Below are 18,725 nucleotides of genomic sequence, written 5' to 3'. Positions count from 1 at the left end.
GCTGGTCTCGAACTCCTGACCTCAGGTGATCTGTGCGCCTCGGCCTCTCAAAGTGCTGGGATTACAGGCAGTGAGCCACCATGCCCTGCCTAATATAAATCTTTTTATTTTTATTTGAGACAGAGTCTCGCTCTGTCACCAGGCTGGAGTGCAGTGGCGCAATGTCAGCTCACTGCAACCTGTGCCTCCTGGGTTCAAGTGATTCTCCTGCTTCAGCCTATTACGTATCTGGGATTACAGGCACACACCAACATGCCGGGCTAATTTTTTGTATTTTTTAATAGAGATGGGGTTTCACCATGTTAGCCAGGATGGTCTCGATCTTCTGGCCTCGTGATCCACCCGACTCGGCCTCTCAAAGTGCTGGGATTACAGGCATGAGCCACCGAGCCCAGCCTGTAAATCTTTTGAAAACACCGTTGATAGACAGTTCACATGTTAGGTACTAATATTTAAAATGCTCAGTAGAAACTTCTGTGTTCATAAGGAATGGATTAGTGAAAATTAATGGATTTAGTGAGGTTTCACTAGGTAATACAAACATTAAAAGGTTCTTATAGAAATTCTCAAGTAACTGATAGTTCTTATTTTTATTTATTTGATTTTTTTTGAGATGGAGTCTCACTCTGTCGCCCATGCTGGAGCACGGTGGCACGACCTCGGCTCACTGCAAGCTCCGCCTCCTGGGTTCATGCCATTCTTCTGCCTCAGCCTCCCGAGTAGCTGGGACTACAGGCACCCACCACCACGCCCGGCTAATTTTTTTGTATTTTCAGTAGAGATAGGGTTTCACCGTGTTAGCCAGGATGGTCTCAATCTCCTGACCTCATGATCCGCCCACCTTGGCCTCCCAAAGTGCTGGCATTACAGGCATGAGCCACCGCGCCCTGCCAATAGTTCTTATTTTTAATGGAAACTTTAAAATTTATCTGTCTGTGTGTCTATTAGAGTCTTGCTGTGTCACCCAGGCTGGAGTGCAGTTGCGTAATCGTAGCTCACTGTAACGCTGAACTGGGCTCGAGCTTCCCAGAGTGCTGGGATTATAGGTGGTACTGTGCACAGCCTAAAATTTTTTGATATGTAGTTTTGGGAGGCAGGGTCTCACTCTTGTTGCTCTGGCTGGAGTGCAGTGGCACGATCATAGCTCACTGTATCCTCAAACTCCTGGGCTCAAGCGATCCTCTCCTGCTTCAGCCTCAGCTCAGTAGCTGGGACTACAGGTGCCTGCCACCATGCCTGGCTACATTGTTAAATTTTTTGTAAAGACAAGGTCTTGCTATGTTTCCCAGGCTGGTTGGTCTTGAACTCCTAGCTTCAAGTGATCCTTCTGCCTTGCCCTCCCAAAGTGCTGGGATTACAGGTATGAGCCACCACACCTGACTGTGAACTTTTAATAATAAAAAGTTAGTTTCCCTCTTAATCCATTCACTCAGGTCTCCTTTCCTAGATGACAGCTACTGTTAGGAGTTTCTTGGGTGTTCAGAAATATTTTTTGCATATGCAAATGTGCAATACATTCTTTCTCTGCTTTTAAAAAATATTGTGCCTCAATGTGGGTGTGCTTTACCTATTGCCAGATGCCTTGCTTTTCTAAATGTTTCTTCATTGTTCCACTTCAGCACAGAGATACCTACCTCAGTCTTTAACTACCACATATTTCTGTAGAATGAATATATAATAGAAACATCTTAGATGCTTGTATTTTATTTTATCAGTTTATTTTAAAGCTTAATGATCAAATGATTATAAGCATAAAATGTAGGTTATGTGCTGGCATTTGGGTATTTAAGAATTGGCTAACTTTTATGGCAAGATTTTCAGACTCTTAATCAGAGGAATACTGTGGTTCTAGTAAGTACATCTGCATTGCAGCTAGGTATTTAACAAAGTATCTTGAAACCTTTTAGTTAAGATGAGGAAATAGCCAGGCGCGGTGGCTCACGCCTGTAATCCCAGCACTTTGGGAAGCTGAGGCGGGCGGATCACTTGAGGTCAGGAGCTCGAGACCATCCTGACCAACACGGTCAAACCCGATCTCTACTAAAAATACAAAAATTAGCCACACATGGTGGCGGGTGCCTGTAGTCCCAGCTACTTGAGAGGCCGAGACAGGAGAATTGCTTGAAACCAGGAGGCGGAGGTTGCAGTGAGCCAAGATCTTGCCACTGCAGCACTCCAGCCTGGCGACAGAGCGAGACTCCAACTCAAAAAAAAAAAAAAGGAAATAGTGAATTGAGATGATTTGATTGAGTGGATTCACAACTAATTAACTGGTCACAAATTCAACTGTTGAATAATTTTGTAAAAGAGGCCGGGTTTGTGAATTGAGGTCAGTTTGAAAACAAAAAGAATGATGTCAACATTTTGTTTCTTATTTTGTGTGCTCTTTTCAACATATAGATGACAAACTTTGACATGATGTTTAGAAAACTTGTGAGTAAAAGGATAGGCGATACGAATATTTCTAAAATTCAAAATCAGAAGCTTTTAGGTTCATAAATCATATATTTTGAAAAATGAGCATGTTTGGAAAGAATTATATATACATGGTTTAAAATTCTGGCGGCTCTTAAGAATATGCTATGAAGACTCCTTTCTGTTCCCTAGTTATTTACTTTCTCCACTCCCAAAGAAACTAATGTTATTGCTTTCTTGTGTATTCTTCAGGAAATGTTGTATGCATCTCCAAGTAAACACACATACATCCCCTGTCTTTAAAAGAAGGAGGAAAACATTTGAAGATTGCATTTACTTTATTTCCATTAACTGTATCTTGGAGATATTTCCATGTCAGTATATATAAAGGGCATTCTCATTAGTTTGGATGCTTGCATATTATTCCATTGTGTGGATGTACTGTAGCTTTGGAGTTTTTAAAACCAGGGTCCTAAAACCAGGACATTAGCTTGCTTTTACTTTTTTTTTTTTAATGCTACTTGAAGTAATTTAGCAATGATTAACTTGTGCCATGAATTCCTGAAAGAATTGCAGTATCAAAGTATATCTATGCATTTATAATTTTTAGAGCTGCTGCCAAATATCTAACCCTAAAGAGGTTGTATCAAATTACATTTCCACCACCAATTAAGAAAGTGGTGATAGAATTAAAAGCCGATGCTCTAGTCACCCATATAGTTACTTTTGGCATGTTTCTAGTAAGTGGGCATTGCCTATGACTGGACATTTTCAGTGATGGACATTCCATTGCTTTTCAAGATAGCCCAGTGCATCTTTAGGTGGTTTGGCTCTTGGTACTTCCTTATATAGAATAAAAATATTCTTCAAGCCTTCTACCTGTTGGTCTTGTTTCTTCTTTTGATGATTGCTTTTATAAAATAATTTTAATATTTGAAGGCAGCTGTCATGTCTTCCCTTCGCCATTCTATTCATCATGATTTTTTTGTTTTCACAGGTTATTACATTAGGATCTCTTTAATTTCCTGGTTGTCCCATTTATTCCAGTGCTATCCCATATTATCCATACTCTGAAAATGTGTTATCTACAATGTGGCATTTCCAAGTGTCATTTCACCTGTACTTTTTAAAGTAGGGTGTCATATCTACTCAGATAGGACAACATCTGCTGTTGTCCTATTTAGGCAGGGTAGAAAAGTAATGTAATTAAAATTTCCATTTCTCTGATTGTAACATGAATGTGCTTTTAGTAGAAACTAATTTCTCAGAACTGCTCTGTGTATGCTTTTTTTTTTTTTCTTTTTTTGGAGATAGGGTCTCACTCTGTCTCCCAAGCTGGAGCACAGTGGCATGATCATGGCTCACTGCAGCCTTGATCTCCTGGATTTAAGTGATCCTCCTGCCTCAGCCTCCTGAGTAGCTGGGACCACAGGTGTGTGCCACCACGCCTGGCTAATTAAAAAAAACTTTTTTTAGAGATAGGGTCTCACCGTGTTGTTCAGGCTGGTCTTGAACTCTGGGCTCAAGCGATCCCCCCACCTTGGCCTCCCAAAGTGCTGGGATTACAGGTGTGGGCCACCATGTCTGGCCGCCTTTTTTTTTTTTTTGAGATGGAGTGTCGCTCTTTCACCCAGGCTGAAGTGCAGTGGCACGGTCTTGGCTCACTACAACCTGTGCCTCCCAGGTTCAAGCTATCCTTGTGCCTCAGCCTCCCATGTAGCTGGAATTAATAGATGTGTGCCATCACGCCTGGCTCTTTGTTTTTTTTAAATTATTTTTAGTAGAGACTGGGTTTCACCATGTTGGCCAGGCTGGTGTCGAACTCCTGACCTCAAGTGATCAGCCCACCTTGGCCTCCCAGAGTGTTGGATTACAGGTGTGAGCCACCACGCCTGTACCTGGCCTGTCTTTCATAGGTTTTATAAATTCCTTGGTTCCCAGTTTTTGCAGTCTTTTCCAACTCAGTTTAATTAATGGTTAACTGTTTATTCATTGTCAAAAAAAGTACAGTGTAATAGATAAGACCATGTTACTATTAGAAGTATGGGTATCATCAAATTAAGATTTTTGATTCTAAAATTATTAGGTTCCAAGACCAAAGATTAAATTAATAAAAGGTGAAGCTGGACAAAATCTGCTGGAAATGATGGCCTGTGACCGACTGAGCCAATCAGGTAATAGTAATATTAAACTAATTTGATTTAAAAAGAAAAAGGAATTTCTGTTAAGGCATATCTTATGATAAAATCTTCATCTGTCCAGGAGATAATTTGTCAAAATTATTTCTTTTTGCCGTATCAGTTAAGAGCAGTAGGTATGGAAGAGATGCGAAGAATTAGCACATTCTTTAAAAAACATGAATATTTGATATTGTTTGTTCCTAGGTGGAGAGGATTTCTTAACTCTTTCTTTATCTGGCTGCTAGAGCCTCTATCCTGAATATTTAGTCACTTCCTGAACTAAGTATAATTATTGATTTGCCAACCATTTAACACCAGCTGATTCTAAAAACACTGCTGTGGGGATATAAAGATGAAGAAGATATGGATCTGTCTTAAAGAGCTGAGAGCATAGTGAGGAAGATAGAAGATATATACTTACCTTATATTAGGCTCTTGGAATTTGTGGATTTTTTCCCCCATTTTTGGCTTGGGATGAATCCTAAAGGTCTGTTGCATATTACCTGTGATTTTGCTAAGATACAAACTTTAAGGTAGTTAGGTGGCCATTGAATCAAGCAGTGAACTGAAGAAACATAATGCTTTCTATAAGGAGCAGTTTTGATATAAAATTGGATGAATTTTGTAAAGAGCAAGATGTAATATTAAATCAAAGTTATTATAAGCTTTGGTATATAGTTAGGCTGTTGGCCAAAGCTCACATTGCTTTTTTATTCCATAGCCCACTTTTTTTGTGGGAGTTAGGCTTTCAATCCTTAAAGTGACTTTCTACTTTTTTCCTTTTCTCTTTTTCTTCTACCCTTGCAGGGCTCTCATAAGTGCCTTTGCATGGTCACAGTTAGATAAAAATTGCCTATTTTTTTTATGTCTTTGATCTGGGCATCCCGAGGGTGCCTCTGTAAGTGTGCTGAGACACAACTGTGTAGTGGTAACCAAACCTAATTGCCCAGCAGAATTAACTCGAAGGACGGTTTTTAAAAAAAGTTCAATTGAAATAGAATTCGTATACCATACGCTTCACCCATTTAAAGTGTACAGTTTAGTGGCTTTTAGTATGTTCATAGAGTATTACCATTGTCACGACAATCAGTTTTAGAAGATTTTCATCACTCCATGAGGAATTCCGTACCTATTAGCAGTTACTCCCCATTTTACTCAAACCTCTCAGCCTTGGCAACCGCCAATCTGTCTCTGTAGGTTTGCCTATTCTGAACATTTCACGTAAGTGGAATCATATAGTATGTGGTCTTTTGTGACTGGCTTCTTTCATTTAGCAAGGTTTTCAAGGGTCATCTGCGTTATAGCATGTATCAGTACTTTATCCGAGGACTATGATTTTTTGATTGCTTACTGTAAACATATGGAATAAAAATCTCTGGGAACGAGGCCTGGAAATAATTCTTTTTTTTTTTTTTTCCTGAGACAGAGTCTCACTCTGTCGCTCAGGCTGGAGTGCAGTGGTGTGATCTTGGCTCACTGCAAGCTCTGCCTCCTGGGTTCACACCATTCTCCTCCCTCAGCCTCCCCAGTAGCTGGGACTACAGGCGCCCGCCACCATGGCCGGCTAATCTTTTTTTTTGTATTTTTAGTAGAGACGGAGTTTCACTGTGTTAGCCAGGATGGTCTCGATCTCCTGACCTCATTATCCGCCCAGCTTGGCCTCCCAAAGTGCTGGGATTACAGGCATGAGCCACCGTGCCCAGCCGGAAATAATTCTTAAAAGCTGTTTAAAGGAGGATTCTGATCAGCCAGATTTAGAAATCGTATCAGATCAGAGAATAAGAGCTTGTCCCTGTTCTCCTATGGCCACTTAAATCCAGACCTTTTCATCTAAAATGCAAATATGTTTGGCATTTTTCATACACATTCCTGTCTTTTTTCCCACTTCTGCTGTCTTCTGTAGATACTGAGAATATTAAACCTGTACTCTTCATTTTCTACATAAGCACCCGTTTTGTTGTCCAGCTGTATTTTTTGGGTTGGAGGGTTAGGTCTGCAATAATCATGTTATTTCCCCTTTGGGTATACAAATGAGACAATGTGAGCAAATACAATCTGTATTTTTAAAGTGATGGAAGTAAATTTTTTTTTCAGGGCACATGTTGCTAAACTTAAGTCGTGGCAAGCAAGATTTTTTAAAAGAGGTTGTTGAATCTTTTGCCAACAAAAGTGGGCAGTCTGCATTATATGATGCTCTGTTTTCTAGTCAGTCACCTAAGGATACATCTTTTCTTGGTAGCGATGATATTGGAAACATTGATGTACAAGAACCAGAGCTTGAAGATTTGGCTAGATATGATGTTGGTAAGTTATATGTTTCAGAGGAAACGGTCTCTGTCTTAATTCTTATAAATTGCCCATAATCTTATTACCCAGAAATAATGACAATATTTTCCTGTATTCCTTTCGTGTGTGGGTTGGGCTGGGGGGAGTTTGAATGTGGTGCTGTGGGGGTGGCACGTAGTTTTTGTTGTTGTTGTTTTTGAGACCAAGTTTTGCTCTTGTCCTCCACGCTGGAGTTCAGTGGTGCAATCTCGGCTCACTGTAACCTCTGCCTCCCAGGTTCAAGTGATTCTGCTGCCTCAGTCTCCCAAGTAGCGGGATTACAAGTGCCCGCCACCATGCCCGGCTCAAGTGATCCTCCCGCCTAAGCCCCCCAAAGTGTTGGGATGGGGCCCGGCACAGTGGCTCATATCTGTAATCCCAGCACTTTGGGAGGCCAAGGCGGGCAGATCACCTGAGATCAGGAGTTCGAGACCATCCTGGCCAACGTGGTGAAACCCCGTCTCTACTAAAAATACAAAAATTATCCGGGCGTGGTGGCATGTGCCTGTAGTCCCAGCTACTCGGGAGGCTGAGGCAGGAGAATCACTTCAACCCGGGAGGTGGAGGTTGCAGTGAGCCAAGATCACGCCGCTGCGCTACAGCCTGGGCGACAGAGTGAGACTTCATCTCAAAAACAAAAAGTGTTGGAATTATAGGCATGAGCCACTGCATCTGGCCATATTTTTCATCTAAATGGTTGTTTATGTATGATTTATCTTGCTTCCTTCATGAATTCTCTCCCATAGTCTCTGTATTAAAACTATAAATATCACTTTTATTGGCAATATAATCTTTTTTATGAAGTAGTCATAATTTGCTTGCTACTTTCTGTTATTGGGCATCCAAGTTGTTTTCAACTTTTCCACTGTTAATAATCATACTCTGATAAAAACTTCAACAAAAAGTGTCTTCATTGCAAGTTATTTCCATAGAGATACCTAAAAACAGAATTACTGAGACAAAGGACATGAACATCTTTAAGTCTTGCAAATTGCCAAAATGACAGAAAGATTATACCTCTTTATGCTTCCAGAAGCACATAACCTTTTCTTTTCTTTTCTTTTCTTTTGAGGCAGAGTCTCACTCTGTCACCCAGGCTGGAGCGCAGTGGCGCAATCTCGGCTCACTGCAACTTCCACCTGCCAGGTTCAAGCAATTGTCTTGCCTCAGCCTCCCAAGTAGCCTGGACTACAGGCACGTGACACCATGGTCGGCTAATTTTTTGTATTTTTAGTAGAGACGGAGTTTCACCATGCTGGCCAGGCTGGTCTCGAACTCCTGACTGCGCATAACCTTTTCAATATTGACTTTCTTATAGGAAAACAGATTTCTTTACTGTACTGATGGATTAATATAGTGATGTTCCATTGCTTTAATGACTTAAAGGAAAACCCATTGTTTTGGGGTTTCTTATTAGGTTAGGTGTTCTTTATTTGGCTTTTGTCAGTTGATTTTGGTTTATTGAGTTCTAGTCAGTGTCATTTTTTAAGATGGACTTAAACATTCTTCATCACTACTATTTTTATTAAAATTTCTAGAAATAATCAAGTGAGAATGCATTTAATAAGAACATGAGATTTTGCCTAACATAGAATTCTCTCCAGCTTTGATATAGAAAAGCAGTTATATAATTAAGATATATATAATGTGAATTGCTTATGTTGGCAAAACTAATGGCACAAAGAAAAATTTCAAACCCTTAAGCCAATTTTTTAATTTGATTTTAGGTGCTATTCGAGCACATAATGGTAGTCTTCAGCACCTTACTTGGCTTGGCTTACAGTGGAATTCATTGCCTGCTTTACCTGGAATCCGAAAATGGCTAAAACAGCTTTTCCATCGTTTGCCCCAGGAAACCTCAAGGCTTGAAACAAATGCACCTGAATCAATATGTATTTTAGACCTTGAAGTAAGCAAAGATTTTAACAAATTAAATATTCTGAATTTTGTTTAATTTTTTTTTTCTAACTTAACTTTTCCTTAAATAAAACAGGTATTTCTCCTTGGAGTAGTATATACCAGCCACTTACAATTGAAGGAGAAATGTAATTCTCACCACACATCCTATCAGCCGTTATGCCTGCCCCTTCCTGTGTGTAAACAGCTTTGTACAGAAAGACAAAAATCTTGGTGGGATGCGGTTTGTACTCTGATTCACAGAAAAGCAGTGTAAGTAGTAAAACAAAAATATTGCTGTCACTTAGTGCATAGGTTTTACCAGGGATTTAATCCTCATGTGAAGATTTAATTTGTCATGTGACCCATTAACATATATGTATGTAAGCGCTGAACTGTGTATTTAGAAAGCAATTTTAGTAAATTGAACTATTTTTTAGACCTGGAAACTCAGCAAAATTGAGACTTCTAGTTCAGCATGAAATAAACACTCTAAGAGCCCAGGAAAAACATGGCCTTCAACCTGCTCTGCTTGTACATTGGGCAAAATGCCTTCAGAAAATGGTGAGTTTTAAAGTATAAGCATTTTTAAAGAACATTACCTTAATTTTTTAAAATCATGAACTTTTCATTGAAAGTTTTTTTGTTCTGAAAACAGCAGCTTGGTCATATTATGACAGATGTGTTTTTTATTGCTGCAAAATAGTTAATGTAGTTAAATATAAGCACTTAGAGGAGCAGTACCTGGCACACAGTGAATGTTACATATTAGCTGAGCTGTTACTGTTATTCCTTAATAATTAAGTTCTGATAATTATTCAGCCTGAAAAATTAAAAAAAAATTAGCACAAGGCTTTGTAGGTAAGACCATTATAGATCTTTCTAAATATTTAAGGTGTTTTTTGTGTCACCATTAGGTGTAGATGGTCAGCCTTTTGAACAAACTGACACTACAGAAGAGGCAGGTTTCAGCTATCTAAAAATGGTAACTGTTAAAAAGTAGTTTGGATTGCTACGTTAGGGTGGTATCATTAGAAGCATTTAAAAGTTGAGTGTAGAGGCCGGGTGCGGTGGCTCATGCCTGTAATCCCAGCATGTTAGGAGGCCGAGGTGGGCAGATCACAAGGTCAGGAGATCGAGAACATTCCTGGCTAACATGGTGAAACCCCGTCTCTACTAAAAATACAAAAAAAAAAAAAAAAAATTAGCCGGGCGTGGTGGCAGGCGCCTGTAGTCCCAGCTGCTTGGGAGGCTGAGGCAAAAGAATGGCGTGAACCCAGGAGGCGGAGCTTGCAGTGAGCCAAGATCACGCCACTGCACTCCAGCCTGGGCTACAGAGCGAGACTCTGTCTCAAAAAGAAAAAAAAGTCAGTGTAGAATGATCACTGGTATTAAGGTGGTTTAGTTATTACAGTATTTGGAAGCTGAACAAATGACTATTGAGGTACCATTTGGTTTTGACTTGAAATTTTAGCCAGTTCTTACAACTTGTAAATGAACTTTAGATCTAATCATGCGTGTTCCTTAAAGTTGTGTGCTTTTAACTTTCTTTTTTAGGGCAGCGATCTTAATTCTTTTTATGATCAACGAGAATACATAGGGAGAAGTGTTCATTATTGGAAGAAAGTTTTGCCATTGTTGAAGATAATAAAAAAGAAGAACAGTATTCCTGAACCTATTGATCCTCTGTTTAAACATTTTCATAGTGTAGACATTCAGGTAACAGAGTTCCTTTATGAATTTATTGGAGATGGGAATTTCCAGTTTATAAACAAAGACATGGAGCTATAAACTGCTTAAATTAATTGCCTTGTTATTTAATGGTAATCTTGTTTTCTAAATTCACTAGCTCACAAATAAGATATGACAGAGAAGAGTAATGAGATGTTTGTCTCTTAAGATCACATAAAATCTTTGGAAAATCATTTGGGTTTTATATTGAGTATAAACAATTTGACTAAAAACTATTCTGTGTGTTTAGGCATCAGAAATTGTTGAATATGAAGAAGACGCACACATAACTTTTGCTATATTGGATGCAGTAAACGGAAATATAGAAGATGCTATGACTGCTTTTGAATCTATAAAAAGCGTTGTTTCTTATTGGAATCTCGCACTGGTAAGTAGATGTGGTACTTGAGCTACAAGTTTTATTTATTTATTTATTTATTTTTAAAAGATGGGGTTTCTCTGTTGGCCAGGCTAGAGTGCAGTGGCACAATGTTGGCTCACTGCAACCTCTGCTTCCCAGGCTCAAGCGATTCTTGTGCCTCAGCTCCCGAGTAGCTGGGATTACAGGCATGAGCCACCATGCCTGGCCAAGCTAAAAGTTTTTTGTCTTAAAAACCTAATGATTTCATAAAAGCACTATTTGTATAGATTTTTCACAGGAAGGCAGAAGACATTGAAAATGATGCCCTGTTTCCTGAAGAACAAGAAGAATGCAAAAATTATCTGAGAAAGACCAGGGACTACCTAATAAAGATTTTAGATGACAGTGATTCAAATCTTTCAGTGGTCAAGAAAGTAAGTAGCAGGTTGTTGTATGTACGTTCTTACTGATAACCCACTGGTCAATGTTTTTGCGTTGGTCTTATATTTTGGTAATTTCAAAAATACTCAGTAATATGTTGTTACTAATGCACAGAAGGGATGTGTGTGTCTAAATGCTTATATTTGCTTGCTTTGTCTTAGGTTTGGTGTGTCTTTTTAAACTTGGGAATCTAGGTATATGCTCTTAAAAAGTACTTCTTGGGGAATTAGAAAAGATCTAAGATAAGACATTGATTTTGTTATCTTAGCAGTGTAATCAAAACAAATATAGCCTCAGGACTGATTCTTAATGAACTTTGCTGAAATTGAAAGTTGTTGCTGACAACTTAAGAGCATTTCTTCTCATCCTCATCAGCCATTATGAATGCCCTTGTTTTCTTGCTGTCAGCTGTTTGAGATTGTCATGAGGATGTTAAATTATGTTCAGTCTTCTGAGTGTTTTGTTGGTTAATTTGTGTTACTACTCTTTTATTAGGATTTATGTTGTCTGGTGTATTGTAGCATCTGTATTTCTGTCACCATTGAAAATCAGTTAGAAAACAAAAGTAACTTATTTTGTTCACTTGGAAAAGCTTTCCAAGTTAACATTCCTCTACAATTATCATGGTTAACAGAAGTAATAGAAAGAGCATGGACTTTAGAATCAGAAGATGTTAGATTGTACAACACTTTTCTGTGTTCATGAAGAAAAAAATTATAGAATAAAGACAAAAAAATAAAAATAATAATACAAAACAACAGAAAAACAAAAAAAAGATAATTAAAAAACACTTTCACGTGTATTATTATTTAAAGTGTAAAGTGATTATTAAAGTGACAAAAATGTAAATAAGATAAAATATATCATTTTAGAGTTTTTACTTTTGGAATTTTTTGCAAACGAAAGCCCTTAATTAATGTCTTTTTAGTTGCCTGTGCCCCTGGAGTCTGTAAAAGAGATGCTTAATTCAGTCATGCAGGAACTCGAAGACTATAGTGAAGGAGGTCCTCTTTATAAAAATGGTTCTTTGCAAAATGTAGATTCAGAAATAAAACATTCTACACCATCTCCTACCAAATATTCACTATCACCAAGTAAAAGTTACAAGGTAAACAGGAAAGAATGGAATCATTTCATTGTGAAATTGTTTCTGTTCTAAGTGTTTTAAATGCTGTTTTGTTATTTTTGTTTTTTTTTTAGTATTCTCCCAAAACACCACCTCGATGGGCAGAAGATCAGAATTCTTTACTGAAAATGATTTGCCAACAACTAAAGGCCATTAAGGTAAGTCACTTAATTTCTCTAGCTGTACTTTTTATTCCAAGATTCCTTCCCTGGCCACTCTCTCACTTTTTTTCTGAAGCTGGTGAAAATGTCCCCCTGCCATCCAAATAGTATGGCAAGGGGACATTTTGGTCTTTTTTTTTTTTTTAAAGACAGGGTCTTCTTCTGTTGTGCAGGCTGGAGTACAGTGGTATGATCACAGCTTACTGCGGCTTCGACCTCCTAGCTCAAGAGAGTATCTTGGCTCAGCCTGCCACGAAGCCAGGACTACAGACAGTCACACGCCACCAGGCCCAGCTAATTGTTGTATTTTTTGTAGAGACGGGATTTTGCCATGTTGCCCAGGGTGGCCTTGAACTCCTGGCTCAAACAGTCCTGCTTCAGCCTCCCAAAGTGCTGGGATTGCAGACGTGAGCCACTGTGCCCAGCCTACATACCTTGGTCTTGACCCTTTACCATATTTTGTTTTGTTTTGTTTTGAGGTGGAGTCTCACTCTGTTGCCCAGTCTGGAGTGAAATGGTGCGATCTTGGCTCACTGCAAGCTCCACCTCCCAGGTTCAAGCGACTCTCCTGCCTCAGCCTCCAGAGTAGCTGGGATTACAGGCACCCGCCACCACGCCCAGCTAATTTTTGTATTTTTAGTAGACACAGAGTTTCACCATGTTGGCCAGGCTGGTTTTGAACTTCTGACCTCAGGTGATCTGCCTGCTTTGGCCTCCCAAAGTGCTGGGATTACAGGTGTAAGCCACCATGCCCAACCCTTTACCATATTTTTGAAAGTACTTTATGTGTCTCTCTCCTCATCTTCCACAAAATTTGAGACCTTCAAAGGTAGAAACTGTTTTATTTAAAATATAAGAGTCCCTGGCACAGAGAAGTTTCCTGAGTGATCGAACTGCTACACTGTACTAATCATACTCTGGTCTATGAGTTCATTCCCAGATTAGCTGTGGATTACATGTGTTTCAAATGTATAGCTAGGAATTGAAAAGTGGTCTGAGCTTCAAAAAGTCCTACTATATTTTAATACTTCCATATGAATTTGACTTAATTATGTAAGGAAATAGTTATGTATATATATCTTATTTTAACAATAGGGTTCAAAGGAGCTTGACTTTTTTGGAATTGGAAATAAAAGTAGGTTCTTTCATGCTTATCAGGCAAGAACTAAATTACTCATACTGCTAAAGTTACATCAAAGATATGCTGATGTGTGGCGATTATTACAGTGTGATCAGCAGTATTTGCAACTTAAGAGAATACTATTTGGTGGGGAAGACATTTTTGAATTTGCACAAAAATTTTGAATGTTAATTGTGTGTAGTCGTGGCCTATGACAATTACATACAATTTTGACTTAACATACAGGTTTCAGGCTCCCAGCATTGTATTCTGTGGAAGTATAGTGGAGCACTAGTCCATGAGCTTGAAAAGCTTGGTACTAGTACTGACTCTGCCATTAATTAATGATCTTGGGCCAGTCACTTCCTTTGTGACTGTTTGGCTTCTTATCTTTAAAAACGAGAGAATTATTGAAGCCAGTTCTCATCACATTGAATGTTAAAAATTACAGTTACAGCAGTGATTGCGAATTCAAAGCTCTGGTGCGGATACCAACAGTGACCATAAAGTTTTCTAGGTGATTCCACTAGTTTCTTATTTCTTGGATGTGTATGTGTAGCATCTGGACTAGGCACTGTAGATGGATGAGTGGGGGAAATTTTATTTAGCTTGAAAATTGAGATGGTTTTGGACCTCATGGTTAGGTCTTCCTGGGAAATTTTTATTTGAAACACTTGTGGAAAAAGAAAGCCGACATGCTAGATCTGTCCCTGACCTCACTTGTTAGAAGTGGTCGGATTCCTGGGCTGATACAGAGAAGTTTGAAACTTTTCAAAATTTACCTGTTTTCTGATACCACTACAATTTCTTTGGAAAAACAATTTCCTGTTAAGTGTCTGTTTTGTAAGGGGACATTTTGTAGGTTCTAGGGTTGGGTATGGTGCTGTCATTTAGTTTTCTTCAGCAGAGATCAGGTAGCCACATAGCTACAGTAGACGGCATTGTATCTATCTGCCATCTTGTCAAGGCAGCAGAGTTGTGTTCAGAAACCATTTTTGGAGTCAGATCTGGTTCAAATTCCAGCTGTTATTCCCTGCATCTCTTTCTCTCATTTTAAGATAGGAGCTAATATTGTTTACCTAACAGTGTAGATAGTATAAAAATTAAGAGTTTAAGTGCGTTGGACATATTATTATATACATAATTAATTTCTCTGCAGCTGCTACTTTTTTCCCTTTCCTGGTGGAGCATTTGAACATCACCTTGAGAATGAGTTGTATTTTGTTTCAGCACGGGGTTAAGTGAAAAGCTAATTTGGGGAGGTGATTTGGAATGTCAGGTAGTCCAGATTGCAGTGTAGAAAGAACACACTGAAAGGATGGTCAGTGTAATGTTAGAGGACTGTGAAAGTTGGGGAAAGAAATTTAGTTTCTAGGTACTTGTTTTTTTGAGCAGGGAATTGTCTTGGCTGGAGGTGAACATCAGAAAGGTTAATGTAGGCAAGTGCAGAATGGAAATGAAGGTGTGATCATTTAGGAGGTTATTTGTTTAGGTGAGAGAGTTAATGAATTAGGTTTTGTATTAACGAATGAAAATGGGAGCAGATAAATTTTTAACAAATTAAGAATCATATTTTAAAATCAGCACCAGGTACCTAGAACTCATTGGCAAATAGAAACTTTCAAAAGATATAATCAGGTCCGGGCGTGGTGGGTCACACCTATAATCCCAGCACTTTGGGAGGCTGAGGTTGTGGATCACTTGAGGTCAGGAGTTCAAGACTAGCCTGGCAAACATGGTGAAACCCCATCTCTACTATTATTCAAAAAATTAGCCGGGCGTGCTGGCTGACGCCTGTAATCCCAGCTACTCGGGAGGCTGAGGTGGGAGAATTGCTTGAGCCCAGGAGGTGGAGGTTGCGGTGAGCCAAGATTGTGCCATTGCACTCCAGCCTGGACGACAGATCGAGACACCATCTCAAAAAAAAAAAAAAAAAAAAATCAGTTATTTAAATTTAAAAGAGTAAGCTTTCCCAGCACTGTTTCTGGCATGATATAATTAAATGTTTAAAATTATTTGATTTTTTTTTTTCTTCCAATAGAAAGAAATGCAGGAGTTGAAACTAAATAGCAGTAACTCAGCATCCCTTCATCGTTGGCCCACAGAGAATTATGGACCAGACTCAGTGCCTGGTGGATATCAGGGGTCACAGACATTTCATGGGGCTCCACTAACAGGTGAGCTGGCAAGTGGATAATTGCATATTTTAGTAAAACTACTTCCGTCTTTTAAGTAGATAACTTGTGAAATCACCTCGTTTATATATGTTTGTTAATATACATGTCAACGTCTGTTTATATGTTACTTCAGAAGCTGTATTTGGTGTTAACGGAGATTTTTATAACCCCAAGCAGAAAAAACGAACTGTATGTGATCACATGTATATAAAGGCTTAAAGAACACTTAATCCACACCTCAGATGAGCTGAGATGAAATTATTCCTTAAATTGAAAAATGTTAGTGAATAGAGTTATGCACTAAGAAATGCTTAATTAAGAACCTACACCTCTGGGGAATTATTTTGATGATAATGATGAGAGGCAGGACATTATATAGGAAATCTTACTTAATTTGAAATATTATGGTTATATAAAGAAAGAAAAGGAGTTTGGACCTGAATCATACTGGGTTTTTAAGTTCTGCTCTATCACTTACTATAATAGCTGTGTAAGTTAACCTGTCTGAAATGTGGAGATAATACTTGCCTTACATAATTACTATGAGCATTTGTGTATGTGCAGGTGGGCGTGGGTGTGTATCAGACATTTATTAGAGTATACAGTAAACAGTTAATGAACTAAGGTTACTAATAGTGTTTACTGTGGGTTGGTTATGTGCAAAAGTGCTTTGTGAATGTAATTTTAATCCCTTTTTTATAAATAAAGAAATGGGATCAAGAAAGGTTAGGTAACTTACTCATTATTATACAGCTAGTTATTGATAGAGCCAAGATTCACACTCCAGTGGTGTAACTCCAAAGCACTTGCCAGTATAATACGTTGCTCCCAGGCAGCCAGAAATAACAAAATTGTTCCTTTTACGTACGACAGACTTCTGAAACGGTAGTAGTAGTGCCCTTTTTTTTTTTTTCTTTTTAGCCAGGAAAGATTTAGAATAAAATCTAGTTTAGATTAGCACATTTGTGTGATGGTTCATATAGTTAAGGCAACCCCACTAGCCTTTTGTGATAGTATCTTCTCAACACAAGCAAAATAACAAAATCTTTGTGAAGTCAAGCTTATTAAATGTCATAAGTCATAGATAAGTATATGAAATGTCTAACGTTCAAACCTTGTTTACTTAAAACCTTATACATCTATAGGTCCTTGTAAGAGGATAAACGAACTGGCTAGCCTTTTCTGGGGCTTTTTTAGTGATGTGTGCAGTCAGTTATTTGGTGCCTTGTGGGTCATGTTTCCATTTCTTCTGTGTACAGGCATAAAAGGTCTTCTGTTCTTATACAAGCATGTAAATACACCATTCCCATTGTCTCATTTTATTCTTGCAATGACCCTATGAAATGTGTAGAAGCAGCACATCCTCATTTTACAATTGAGAAATATGGAGACTCCAAATGGATTATTTACAGGTTCACAAAACAGCTTTGGGGCACTGAAAGGGCGAGAGCCAAGATCTCCTGATTTCTGTTCCTGTGTTCATAGATTCTTTTTCCTTAATAAAAGTAAACATATATCAAGATGGTCCTTGTTTTTTTTAAAGTAAGATGATTCAAATTAAAGATTAATGAGCTCATAGGAGATACTCAGAAGTACTGAACAGGGTGAAGAAAACTAAAAACTAACCACCTTATTAACATTTCTTATATTTGAGAACATTTCCTTCTGGTTCTTTCTCTATACATATAGTATTTTTTATGAGATTGTTACCATGTTATTATGTTGCGTGTAGATGAGCTAGCCTGTTTTTTAAATGTTACTTTAGTTCTGAGCATTTTTAAACTTAAATGTTTTTTGAATATTAATGAGTTCATGGTATCCCATCACATGGAAGTACTGTAAATTCTGTTCCTTTATTTATGTTGTTTCTGGTTTATGCCATTACAAATTCTAGGACACTGTCCTAGTTTTGTAGGGTATTCAGAATATTCAGTTTGTGCTCTTACCACTAGTATCTGATAGTGCCATCTTCGCACTTTTGCTAATGCTGACTTACTAGTTTATAAAATCCTTTGCCAATTTGTAGGAACAAAAGTGATATCAATTTTTAAGGTTTTTTAATACTAGTCATGCTCAACAATTCATGCAAATGGCTGTTGGTAGTTTTGCCATCTTCAACGTGGGTACCTTCCAGTTGTTTGGTTTCTTGGTAAAACTCACACAAAACAGTTGGAGAAGAATTTGTATATCAACATGAATGTTAATGTGATTTTTTAAAAGCCAGCGAACACATTTGTGTTCCTTGTGAGATCCTTTGCATGAATTTGTCAGGTAATTTTTTTGACCTGAACATTCTCATAATAGCTTCAGTTTGCACAATGCAACCTCGTCATTTTGCGGATTTTCAAGGCTCACTTCAAAAACATGTTCCTTGAGGCCTATTATATTTCTTTCCTAAATTGTCTATTCATATGGTGCTTTTAAAAATTAGATTACTTTTAGTAGATTTATTAGAGCTCTTTAGTTTTTTTCCGCACAGTTTAGAGTCAGTAGTCAATTAAAGTCCCTACTTCAACTTCAGACTAAGATTTTTTTTTTTAATTTAAAATTATATTTTTTCTTTTTGCTTTCATGTAGACAGACATCTTGCAAGACTTGAAGATTCTTGGGCCATTTCTGTCAGGTGGTTCTGTGTTCTGTGCCTGCTTCCTCCCCATAGTAATTTCAAAATAGCTATCCTCACCTCTGTTAGGTTTCCAAAATCAAACTTGGGCTTCTGGCTAGCCTTTTCTCGGTCTTGATTTTTCAGTGCTTTCCAGAGGCAATTGTTTGGAACCTCTTGGCACAGTTTC

General features: G+C 38.3%; 2 protein-coding genes across 5 annotated transcripts in view; one reads left to right on the top strand and one right to left on the bottom strand.

Moving 5' to 3' along the window:
* Positions 1-18,725, bottom strand: part of LOC100439468 (tripartite motif-containing protein 43) — a 175,034-nt gene that overhangs the window by 30,000 nt on the left and 126,309 nt on the right. The gene's annotated exons all lie outside the window — the stretch shown is intronic.
* Positions 1-18,725, top strand: part of LOC112131774 (E3 SUMO-protein ligase RanBP2-like) — a 39,176-nt gene that overhangs the window by 15,018 nt on the left and 5,433 nt on the right. For 2 of the 4 annotated variants that reach the window (XM_054547111.2, XM_054547114.2), the window contains 11 exons: positions 4,502-4,589; positions 6,690-6,899; positions 8,648-8,829; positions 8,914-9,089; positions 9,257-9,380; positions 10,374-10,535; positions 10,798-10,935; positions 11,196-11,342; positions 12,278-12,457; positions 12,550-12,633; positions 15,798-15,933. In XM_054547111.2, the coding sequence (XP_054403086.1) occupies positions 4,502-4,589; positions 6,690-6,899; positions 8,648-8,829; positions 8,914-9,089; positions 9,257-9,380; positions 10,374-10,535; positions 10,798-10,935; positions 11,196-11,342; positions 12,278-12,457; positions 12,550-12,633; positions 15,798-15,933 (1,627 nt within the window). Of the gene's footprint in view, positions 1-4,501; positions 4,590-6,689; positions 6,900-8,647; positions 8,830-8,913; positions 9,090-9,256; positions 9,381-10,373; positions 10,536-10,797; positions 10,936-11,195; positions 11,343-12,277; positions 12,458-12,549; positions 12,634-15,797; positions 15,934-17,284; positions 17,450-18,725 lie in introns of those variants that run through there. The other 2 variants (XM_054547115.2, XM_054547113.2) reach the window with 2 other exon arrangements.

The sequence above is a fragment of the Pongo abelii genome, chromosome 12 (genome assembly GCF_028885655.2).
Source record: "Pongo abelii isolate AG06213 chromosome 12, NHGRI_mPonAbe1-v2.0_pri, whole genome shotgun sequence".
In the NCBI taxonomy this organism is placed as follows: Eukaryota; Metazoa; Chordata; class Mammalia; order Primates; family Hominidae; genus Pongo; species Pongo abelii.
This window is presented reverse-complemented; position numbering and strand designations above follow the sequence as displayed.